An 11358-nucleotide genomic window follows, 5' to 3' on the forward strand; every position below is an offset into this window, starting at 1 on the left:
CGTCTAGCTGTGGCTTGTGGAACTGCGGCTTCGGTTCGAGACACGTCGTGGGCCAACATTGGGATCGCTCCAGGATATCATCTCCCCGCTATCCCGGGCCTCTTGGATGAGGGCTGCAATGTCTGACACGACTGTAGAGCTTTTCAGTCAGCCTGGGAACATATGTATATCTATAGAAACATCCTCGACATGGAGCGGGATTTTCACCTTCTTCGTGTTCGGTCACAAGTTTCACGTTCACAGTATTATTGTCACCCTGCCTGTAGGCATTGCCCAGCGGGTAATGTGCCGATCCGATCGGCAACAGTAGATGACGACCATCATCCGCGGTCTCGAGCTTTTCCACATGTGTGAAGAACCTCTGATTCGAGAGACCGCGGAAGGTGATCACGGTGGTGGCACCGTGGCGTTCAACCTCGACTCTGCCCAGGCGCGACCTCAGCGGGATTTGCAGGACCGCAGGCGGGTCTTGGAAGAAGATCATGAGTCGGAGCCCCACGTCACGCTGAGGGCCATATCTTCCGTCGACGTACGTAAAGCGCCGTCCTTTCCATTTCTGAACCGAAGTCGCCACGATACCATTCCGGATTTGCGAAAGCCCTTCCGGGAAATCACGTCGCGCCGAGACGGTGACAGGGTGTCTCAGGCTGTAACACTGCCGCATCTCGTCGTCGGGCCCGCCGCCACCGCCGATGATTCCGAAGGATCGCGGAGTATACTGGATGATGGCGGCGCGAAAATCCAGCAGTCCGTTTTCAAAGGACAAATCTGTCTCGATCCCGTCAGCGCCCAGCCTCTTAATTCGACAGTGGCCGCGATTTCCGCCATCGAGGAGCGCTGAATGGAGCAAGCGAACTTCCCCTTCAGGTAGCCTTTTGGAGAGAGTATCCGGTCTGGCGGCGCCTGGGACGCGTTCAAACCAGATTTTTATCCAAAATCCACCCCTCTGGTGAAACAGCCTCAACCTGCATGGGGGTCCCGCATGCGGAAGGGAATCTGGGGTCGCAATGTGGACTCCTTCCAGCCACACGAAAGAGGTACCATTCGTATCCATAGCAACCTCGACATACCCCTCAGGGATATCCCGGAGGTCGTCATTGTTAGCGGCCAGAAGCACACCGCTGGGGTCTCTACTCGTAGCCAGATAATCATTCAAAAGCACGGTAAGACGGTCTGCGACTTCACCGGATGTAGGACGGTCGGGGGGATTGATATCCAGCATCTGCGACATGGTCGTCACAACCTCTTTCATATATGTGTGCAAAGCTGGTGATTCGACGGTCAAGCTGTAAGCCAGAATCTTGCCAAGTTGCGTCGCAACCGCGGGATTGAGGGCTGGTCCTTCCCCCCCGTCGACGTGATACGGGGCAACTTCGCTTCCGGGGGCGTGCATGCTGCGATCCTCGTCGAACTTTGTCACCGCATCGACTTCGCCCAGGCATACATAGGTATATAATTGGACCATGATACAAGCTAGAGACCAGATGTCGTACTTGAAGAGGTCACGAGCGCCTGCATGGCCGTTGGAGGTGGAAGCGGTATAGCTCACATGTCGAGATTCAACGAGTTGACGAGAAGGCATCGACTCAGGAGGAGCATATTCTGGATCCCCCCCACGATAGCCCTCTCCACCGTACTGCTCGGTGCCAATGTGGACGACTTTGATGAGTGCTTGGCCAAAGTCAGTAATCTTAAAGGTTCCGTCGCAAGTAATGAGCACGTTCCTAGGTTTGAGGTCGAAGTGGAATCCGACAACCTCCCTGTCATTATCCAGCACCAGCGGATGGTGAATCGTGCATAGACCTTGAGCCATACCTCTAATCCCCGAGCTGATCCAGTCGTCAGGAAACTGATTGCGGGTATATTCTCGTGGGAATTGACCCTGATAGAGTAAATCATGGAGGTTCAATTCCACGTAAGGGAAAAGCATGTTGATCTCGTCTCCAAACGTGTAGAAGGCAATCAAATCTATCAGATTCTCTTTGCCTTCTCTTTGCTGACGGATGACGTCGAGAAAGTCCCGCTCCATCTGAACAGAATGCTCAAGTGCCTGCCCCCTCGTCCCTTGGATCATTTTTCGTGCAATGAAGAACTATGCCACCTTAGTTTAGAGGTCTCCTGATCCAGACCCATGCACGATCAGATTAACTCACTTTTTGATCTGTTGCGGGTGATGCCGATTGTGTTCCGGCGTACTCCCTGATCAGCGCTTTGACGTCGTCGCCCAGGTACTCTGGGTGCACTTCTACCTTTGACACCGTCCCGAATGATCCGCTCTTGGGCGAACCTTCACTCAAGAATGGTAGACGAGTCCCTGAGGGGTAATTTCGAGCAGGGTGATCCAGAGAAATTCGTACTGGTTTAAACATGGCTTTCGCGTGTCGAATTCTCTCCCTGACATCCTCGGCAAGAACTTCTCTATCGGCCAGGGCGTCAATACCTTCGTCAGAGAGTAATGTGCGCTGTAGTCGCCAAAGTTGAGATATCTGATCCGTGTAGAGAAGGACCGCAACGATAATTTTGGGTTCGTCTCTTGCACCCATGACTTCGTTGATGAGTTGGGGCCTTTGAACGCCACTATAACCCTCCCCTTGAGTAGGTCTTTCGAACGCACAGCTCCGACATGCGCATTCTGTTAATTCATTCATCATGTCTCTGGTCACAAGCTCAAGGATCGCCGACCGGGGGAAAAACAGCTTTGGCTCCAGTTCCATGAGCCTTCCAAGAGGCAGAGGACGAGGATCCCTGCTGAGAGGGTCATTGACGACAGGAGGTTGGGCCTTTAGAAACAACTTGTAAAGCCACTTCTGACATGCGTTGTCAAATTCATGGTCTTCCCTGCCTTGACCTCGACGCAAAGAACGGAGTATGTCCATTCTGGATGCCGAGAAGGTGCGTCTCTTGTCAAGACAGGCAAGGCTGAAAAAGGAAATCTCATGCGGCAACGTAGACCCACCCACTGGGGGTGGTGCTTGAGCTCAATTGCTGGATTCGTATTGTGGTTGCCTTTCACAACGGCTCCTATATTTTGGTGGATAACAAGCTCGGGAATGCGAGAGACTGTCACAATATAGGCAGACAGCAGAATTACACAAAATTGCGCAGGAGGCTCAAGATAAGGCTTGACACACTCATTCAGCCAACCGCCGAGGCTGGCGCCAAGACGTGGGTTCAGCTGCCCAGCTCCACGCGAGCGGAGAGGGGCGTAAAGCGGCATCATCAATCCCGAAAAGGAACTAGTTAAAACTCGGCAAACTTGGGCCTTGGCATTTTTGCTCCCACAACCAAATTCTGGGTCTTTTGGCCCTGCGATTTCGAGAAATTGCGCCCGCAACTTCAACTTCTCGACATCAACTTTCCGACTTCAATTAGACAAGTTCGCTCGACAAAATCGTCAAGATGTCCACCGCAGAGCTCGCCAGCGCCTACGCCGCTCTCATTCTTGCCGACGACGGCATTGAAATCACCGTACGAAAACCCCCCCTTCTGAATGTTTCGAGAACCGATTGACGGGAGGGAGAATCAAAAAGACTAACACCTTGTGTTCTGCTTGCAGGCCGATAAGCTCAACACTCTTATCAAAGCCGCCGGTGTCGTCGACGTCGAACCCATCTGGGCTACCCTGTTTGCAAAGGCTCTGGAAGGAAAGGATGTAAAGGACATGCTTCTCAACGTCGGCTCGGGCGGTGGTGCCGCGGCCGCTGCACCTGCTGGTGGTGCTGCCGGCGCCGGTGGCGCTGGTGCCGCTGAGGAAGCACCCAAGGAAGAGGAAAAGAAGGAAGAGGGTAAGTCTCGAGACCACCGATTTCTCCCTCAGAATAGGGACTCATGCTGACAATGCCCCCTTCAGAGAAGGAAGAGTCCGACGAGGATATGGGCTTCGGTCTCTTCGATTAAACGTCTCGTTCGCCTCGAGTTTGTTCTCACACGCCGCCTTTCCTCTACCACGACTTCTCCGAGGTCAATCGAAAAGTTTTTTCCATGGCATGCACACCGATGCACATTGCTTCGCTTTGCTATGCTGGTGAAATGCCCATGAGGCAGGGAAACGTCAAGACAAGACCAAAGAGCATTGACATTTTATGGAGTATCAAATTCAAGGGAATCAAAGTCGAGAACACCGGTCCGGGACGAGCGATGGCCAGCTAAGACTCATGCGGACTTATCCGAGCCAGACAGCACATTGAGAGAATTGATACACCAATGTCAATAACTCGTTTCAAAATGATTTTCACTCCGCACATGGACCAGCAATTAGATGCGCCCACAAAATGCCAGGATTGAATGTGATCGGGGGGAACAACTCTTGCCGCACCATCCTCCATCGAAAGACCGTGACATTTACGCCATGTGGGGAGTCTGTGACCTTCAACTCGACTTCGCGCTCCTGGTCGCTCTTCTTTCACGTTTATGCTCTTCTTTTCCCTGTGTGACCTTTATTCAATCCTTTCTGCTCTGTTGGTGAAGCTCCTCGTAATTATATAGATCCTCTCTGCCTCCAACAGCCTCGTTGATACCCCACTCGTTTCGAATCTCCACACTTCTCCAACGCGGCATTTAGTCTTGGTCGCTTCAATCTTTCAATATTCTTACGCCCAAAGCAAGTCAATAGTGTAGAATCCACGAGCAGAGACACACTAGCACCTCGCGGAACGTCGCTGCTTGTCTGACAAACACAAACCAAACGGACCAATCCACAGGCTCCGGAAGATGACATTCTCGTACGGGATTGACCACCTGGAGCCGGCCTTTGACGACCGCGACATCCCCTACATCAGCTGGGGTCTGCGCTTCGACGAAGCCTGCGCGTACCACATCGCCAACACGGTCAAAGCCAGCAGGGTGTACATCATCGCGTCCAACTCGCTGTCGAAGAACACCAATGCGCTGAAACGGCTGCAGACCGCGCTGGGCGAGGAGCAAGTGGTGGGCGTCCGGGTCGGAATGACGCCACACACGCACTGGAACGAAGTGCTCGAGATCGCGCGGGATGCTGCCCCCAAGCGCCCGGACTGCATCGTCACCTTGGGGGCAGGATCGCTCACAGATGCGGCCAAGGTGATCGCGTGGATGCTCGCCAATGACATCACCAGTGCCGAGGGGATGGAGAAGTTGTTGTCCGAGGGCAGGAAGACGTTCAAGGACCCCGTGATCCGCCACATCGCCATCCCCACGAGTCTGTCGGGCGGCGAGTACCAGTCGATCGCGGGCGTGACGCGGGACGACGGCAGCCAGCAGAAATGCCTCTTCGAGCCGCCCACCCGGAACCCCAGCATCGTCGTGCTCGACCCGGAGCTGACCACGACCACCCCGGAGCGCATCTGGCTGAGCACGGGCGTCAGGGCCGTCGACCACTGCGTCGAGACGCTGTGCAGCCTCCTGTCGAACGAGAAAGGCGACGCCGAGGCCGAAAAGGGACTGCTGAGGCTGGTTCCGGCCTTGATCCGCACGCACAAGGATCCCCGCGATCTGGATGCCAGGTTTGAGACGATGCGGGGCGTCATCCAGGCCATGAGCGCCGTGGGCAGCGGCGTGCCTCTGGGAGCGAGCCACGCCATTGGCCATCAACTGGGGCCCTTGGGTGTCGGTCACGGCGAGACCAGCTGTATCATGTTGCCGGCCGTGTGCAAGTGGAACGAGAAGGTCGGGGCCAACGTCGAGAGACAGGCTTATTGCAAACAGGTCTTGCTCCGCTCGCCTGTTGTAAAGGAGTTGTTGGAGGCCAAGTATCCGCAGAGTCTCGAGAAGGCCGACCTGGGGGATATTTTGGACGTGGTCTTCCGCGAGATCGGCATGCCGCGGACGTTGAAGGAGGTGGGTGTGGGCAGGGACAAGCTGGATGGGTTGGCGAAGAACAGTCTCAAGGACCATTGGATCCAGACGAATGCGAAGCCTATAACGGAGAAGGAACAGGTCATGGAGATATTGGAGATGGTTGTCGAATAAAGTAGTGGGCGCACTTCCCGGCTGTGGTGGCTGGTAGACAGGAATCTGGGAGGTAAATCGTCTTCCATTATGAACTTGATTTGGTATCAGTTCATCCCTCAGCAGTCTTCTTGACCGTTTCATCCTGCTTGTCTTTTGCGTGGTCCCCTTCTGTCTGCTTCTTTGAGCTGCTTGTCTGTTGTCTGCTCAGACCCCCTCCCTTCAAACATCTCGGCCTGCTGTGTCACTAGATAGACACGCGCACTTGCTATAATATGGTGATCTAGCTTCCACATTACCGATATGGATGGTGTCATTGAACCGCATCTGCAGTTCATATTGACTTGGCCTCGAGCATATGGAAAGAAGATACAGCGAAATCAAGAATGGCGAGGCTGAGGCTTGGCAGGGGCGGCCATTCTCCTACTTGACGAGAAGCAACATCGTTAGATATCAAACATTCCTACTTCTGCTGAGGTTCAATTATTAAACTCAATGCCGGGACATAGAAGAAAGTGTATTGTGACGGGTGGTCTACAGACCGACAACCGCAATTGTGCAACACTAAATCCATGGGAACCTGGGGTGTTCCGGCATCCCCTTAACTTCTCAACTTGACAAAGGCCTTCGACTCTAGCCACCTGCCCAACCACACAACTCAGGCATCAATCCTGGAGAAATAATCCGCGGTCCAAAGAACCACAAGTGTGGTGATCAGATACCCCGGAAGCCTGACCAGTAACCTTCGCCAAGATGTGCAGGAGGCTCATAAAAGCACGAATTGACAATATCATGCATGACATAGACGCCAAAGGAGATTTCTCCCAGATATTGAGAGACGTCAAACTCGAAAGGAATCTGAAGCACGGACAAATATCCAATGCGAAAGCCAGAAAGCGGCTTCAATACTGGGCCAGACGTATTCACTGGGATGGAGAGGATACAACCACGGTATGACTTTGCTGAGATAGTCGAATGGGAAGGGTCCTTGATAGCTCAATCCGTCCTGCGGCTGTCTGAAGAGAAATAGTGCCACGATTAGAGAGAGACTACACCGGACCGTGTTATGGATTTGGCTATTAGTTTTGCGGACTGATGAGGTTTTGATGTCGTGTTGCTGTGGAAGAAGCACGGGCTGCAGGCGTTCTTGGTGGCGATCAAAGGAAAGATCCCCTATCATCACACCGATCAGAAGCAGGGAGGCGAAAATGGTCCGCCAGTAGTAACAGAGAGTGTAATGCTACCATAGCAAATCTTCCGACCTCTCGTAGATCAAGAGATCGGTAACTGAGAGCGTAGACGGAGATAACGAAGAAAACTTCAACCGTGGCGCGACCGTTGAGGAGACCGCGGATAACTGGCAGCTCAAGAAACCGCGTTTTGTTATCGTACATATGAAATCGGAAGACGAGAAGTGCCGCCCGGCCTCTCCAACCATCAAGGTAAGCAATCGGATGTAGCTTATGCTTTCTCCCCGACCCCTTCGGTCGTAGGAAGCGTGGGAGTGCAGCCAGGATGCGGCGAGGATGAGAGGCGAGGTGGTCTTTGGGTTGGATAAGTCATCTGTTGACCAGGGACTCCAAGTTGATGATACCCCCCATCTCGTTGATATCCTCCAGCCGGGCAATCGAGACCACTCAGGTGGGGTCTGTTCATAAATCTTTTCGAGGTCGATACCTGATAGCTTACAATGATCCCTGTGATCACTCGTACGACTCTCGGTACGAAGTGGCATATACCGGTTCATGTCGGCCCGGAGAGCCAATCACAGTGAACTGAACTTCGAGTCTCACACAGTGTTAGAGACACCAAGTGGAAAGCGTAAAATTCCCGCGGTCCGCGCTGGGACCGCATTCCGAGTGACAGCCCTGTGAAGCAGGGACCTCTTGGGCCACATGGTGAGCCGCCGCCGAGGACTCGGACAGCATTCAAGACATTTTTGCAGTCCCCTCCCTTGCTGAGATGGTGCAACGCGTCGAAGGGTCTCGCAAACTCGGGGTGGCCCACCAGTCAGGACAAAATTAGCTTGGTAGCGGACCGTGTATTCCAGTGCCCCTTGTCAATCGTGTGCGTCATTCTTTTCACCTGCAGCCTACCTAGTAGAAGGCGAAGTTGACGAAGATGCCGTAGTTTGGAGAAGTTGCTAGACGTCATGACGCGTGATGAGGTGCAGGCGAACAAGGAGGTCGTCCTTTGCAGGCAGAGAAGCATGCTCTGAACTTTTGCTACCTGCTGTCAGTTGTGTGTCAAAGGGCTCTTGACAGCTGCCAGGTTTGACCATGGCTACCAGGGGGAGACGAAGCGGCTGTGACCCCTGCTCCTACTGTATTTGGCATCAATACCTGGCTCGCTGGGTATTCATTCTCGGATTTGGTGTCAAGTTGGAGGCTAAAATGAAGTCACAACGTCATTTCGATTAGTCACCGTTTAGATCAACGCAGAGGCCACGATCTGCGCACGATCATCGTTTGTCCAGTCGGCAAAAAGACACTTCTACCAGGGTGTGTGATCTGGATCGTCCAGGTCTTGTGGCTCAAGGAGTATCCCATGTTTTGGCTTTGATGACCGAGTGGAAGAGACTATATCTCCGTCTCCGACCCGTTCGAGGAGGGGCTCGCTTTGGTCGTATCTCGGGTTCTGACACGAAATACGCGCATGCAGCATGCGGGGACGGCATCTAACTGTTTCAGATCGTCAGTACAGTGCTGGGTACCTAGTGGGGATAGAAGCCAGAGAGGCGGTAAGACGCAGGAAGTTGTCTGAAAGAATCGGAAATTCCGTCCCCAGCTCAGCGACGAGGGTTCTCCTCCTCAAGGGGTTCAAGGCTGCAGAAAGAGAGAGCGCAGGGGATAGAATGCATGGATGCTGCGTGCGGTGGGAATTTGCGCCGAATATAAGGATCCTCGGCACGGAGGAATTATTCTTCCGGCACGCGATGCCCGACGTCCTCATCTCGCTCTCCCAACTTTGATATCGCAAGGGGGTCCTTCTTACGAGTCTCCGCAGAACAGGATTCGCCTAACTCCCTCGGATCATACTCGGAGCGCTGTGACTTGGGGATGAAGTCTTTGACAAGAACACGGATGCCTGGATTCCTGGCCACTGGCCGGGTGGATACAGCCTTGTCCCGCTCCTGCTTCCCCCCTTTACCACTTTGGGGCTCAGCTTGCGAGATCACACCACAGCACCCAATACCCTGGACGAGCAGACTTCTCAGCTGCAGAGCCTTGCTCGTGTTTTTGCTCTGCGATTGGGTCAATGCTCGTCATCGACCATCGACCACCTACCTACCTAAGTAGGTACCCAACCATATGGCAGACGCCTCGACGAACCATACGAGTTGGGTCACCAAGACTTTTCTGGTTCTCGAAACAGCCCTTGTGTGTCCACCACAGCGGTCCTATCATCCCGTCTCCGATGCCCCTTGTGCACCTTCCGACATGGACGGTTACCATATTCGAATCCTTCGTATTCCTGTCTCTGGTAATCCGAGAGCCTTGTTCTGCTGCTCTCTCGTGTCGTTGCGCTTGGTTTCGCGGGTGCCTGAGTATCCGTCACGTACATTCCCTTGAATACATATAGGCGTCTCCCTGTATGGGTCTCTTCTTCTTTGACTTTTGCAAACACAGTCCCATTGGTATCCCTTGCTACCACTCTAGCTACACTGTTCATTGTCTTCTTCCACTCCCTTCCTCCAACTGTTCCTAGACAATGGCCAACATCAACAACTCAACCTTTTACCTGCCCCTTGCCAACTGTACCGAAGTCACTCCACGGTGCCCGGTCGAGCACTCGATCTACGGCTACTACCCTTCTATCGGTGCCAATGCCTTCTTCGTGGCCTTTTTCGCCATGTGCGGCGCCCTCCAACTCCTCTTCGGCATCCGCTACAAGACCTGGACGTATCTGATCGCCATGTTGCTGGCCTGCGTCGACCAGTCGCTCGGGTACATTGGCCGTGTGATTTTGCACTCGAACCCTTTCAACTCGGTTGGATTCGAGATCCAGATTTGCTGCCTGATCCTGGGTCCTGCGTTCAACTCTGCCGCCATCTACCTGGTCCTCAAGCACATCACCCTGACCTTCGGGCCAGAGTACTCAAAGATCAAACCCAACTGGTACACCTGGATCTTCATCACCGGCGACCTCATATCACTGGTGATCCAGGCCATCGGTGGCGGCATGGCTGCGACCGCCAACAGCAACCAGTCCCAGCAAAACACCGGTGATGACTTGATGATGGCCGGTATCGCCTGGCAAGTGGTCACCCTGTTCTTCTTCGGCGGAGCTGCAGCGTGGTACGTCGTCCGGCGCTGGCGAGCACATGACGTGCCGTTTTCCACCGAGGCCACCCGTTTCCTGAACGACAGGAAATTCCAGCTATTTGTGTACGGATTCATCATCGCCTATGTCGCGATCATGATCCGATGTATCTATCGTCTCGTTGAGATGGCTGGTGGATGGGCGAACCCGGTCATGCAGTTTGAGCCTGCTTTCATTGCTCTTGACGGATGGTACGTATCACCTCCTGCTCTCACGTCCATGAACCCCGACACTTTTTTCACACCATCACACCGTCCCAGCAGACCATTTTATGAATCCCAGGCTAATCTTGTATTTATAGTATGGTCGTGATCGCCACCCTGGTGCAGACGGTCTGCCACCCAGGATTCTGCTTCCCCCGTCTGTCAAGCGGATACATCCCACCTCGACCGGCGTCGACCGTGTCCACGGCTCCCAAAGAGTTCCAGTACAACCCGTCGAGCATGGCTCCCACACCTCCTGCCGAGTCCGTTGAGATTGAAAGAGAGAAGGATGTCCGAGAAGAGGCCTGAAAGTTTACGCCATGATGAAGCTTTTTGTGGGAAACCCACCTCTTTCTTTGTTTTTAGAAAAGAAATTGGAATCACCAGGATGGATCGAATTGCAACGGAGTTCCACAAGAGCGCTTTCATATCATCGTCCTCCCGTACCGTGTACCACGACACACAACACTCGGGCCGTCTTTCGCTCGTCAACGACCTCAAGAACCTCGACCTCCTTGGAAGCACCACCGCCATGGTGCCTTCACTTGTGAGACTCAATCCAAGAGAAGAACGAAAACGGCTACTCCATCGAACGCGGAACCACGACGACAGATAATCCTCCTGATCATGAAAAAAAAAGACAAGCTATGGTGGAACCAACTGGAGTGAGGGAAACGATGCAAGCATGCCAGCTCTCACCCACACATGAAAGCATGTTGCATGCGGGACTCGAAAAGTGCCTACCTCCAGAACTTGTATGCTCAAATCCTTATGAGCTGCTCTTTACCTCAGCACTAACTCTTATTCTTACTTCACCTGGTTTGATTGCTGTGCTGTGCTGTTCATCCACTGCCCGCCATCAAGGGGGATGGATGCCCGTGTGTTTCGGGTGTGGATTTACTCTTCA

General features: G+C 53.5%; 4 protein-coding genes across 4 annotated transcripts; 3 read left to right on the forward strand and 1 right to left on the reverse strand.

Moving 5' to 3' along the window:
* Positions 1–3: 3 nt before the first annotated feature.
* Z520_09196 (uncharacterized protein) lies at positions 4–2543 on the reverse strand (the record flags this gene model as incomplete). The annotated part of the gene is made up of 3 exons (XM_016779691.1): positions 4–131; positions 208–2092; positions 2154–2543. The coding sequence occupies 3 exons, from the start codon at positions 2541–2543 to the stop codon at positions 4–6; spliced, it is 2403 nt and encodes an 800-aa protein (XP_016629402.1).
* Positions 2544–3399: 856 nt separating this feature from the next.
* On the forward strand, positions 3400–3897 carry Z520_09197 (60S acidic ribosomal protein P1; the record flags this gene model as incomplete). Its single annotated transcript, XM_016779692.1, has 3 exons — positions 3400–3468; positions 3557–3785; positions 3851–3897. The coding sequence occupies 3 exons, from the start codon at positions 3400–3402 to the stop codon at positions 3895–3897; spliced, it is 345 nt and encodes a 114-aa protein (XP_016629403.1).
* An 813-nt stretch (positions 3898–4710) lies between these two features.
* Z520_09198 (uncharacterized protein) lies at positions 4711–5946 on the forward strand (the record flags this gene model as incomplete). The annotated part of the gene is made up of 1 exon (XM_016779693.1): positions 4711–5946. One exon carries the CDS (start codon positions 4711–4713, stop codon positions 5944–5946), a length of 1236 nt encoding a protein of 411 aa, XP_016629404.1.
* A 3690-nt stretch (positions 5947–9636) lies between these two features.
* Positions 9637–10760, forward strand: Z520_09199 (uncharacterized protein; the record flags this gene model as incomplete). The annotated part of the gene is made up of 2 exons (XM_016779694.1): positions 9637–10439; positions 10550–10760. The coding sequence occupies 2 exons, from the start codon at positions 9637–9639 to the stop codon at positions 10758–10760; spliced, it is 1014 nt and encodes a 337-aa protein (XP_016629405.1).
* Positions 10761–11358: the final 598 nt, after the last annotated feature.

Source organism: Fonsecaea multimorphosa (genome assembly GCF_000836435.1).
Source record: "Fonsecaea multimorphosa CBS 102226 unplaced genomic scaffold supercont1.22, whole genome shotgun sequence".
NCBI classification, from domain to species: domain Eukaryota; kingdom Fungi; phylum Ascomycota; class Eurotiomycetes; order Chaetothyriales; family Herpotrichiellaceae; genus Fonsecaea; species Fonsecaea multimorphosa.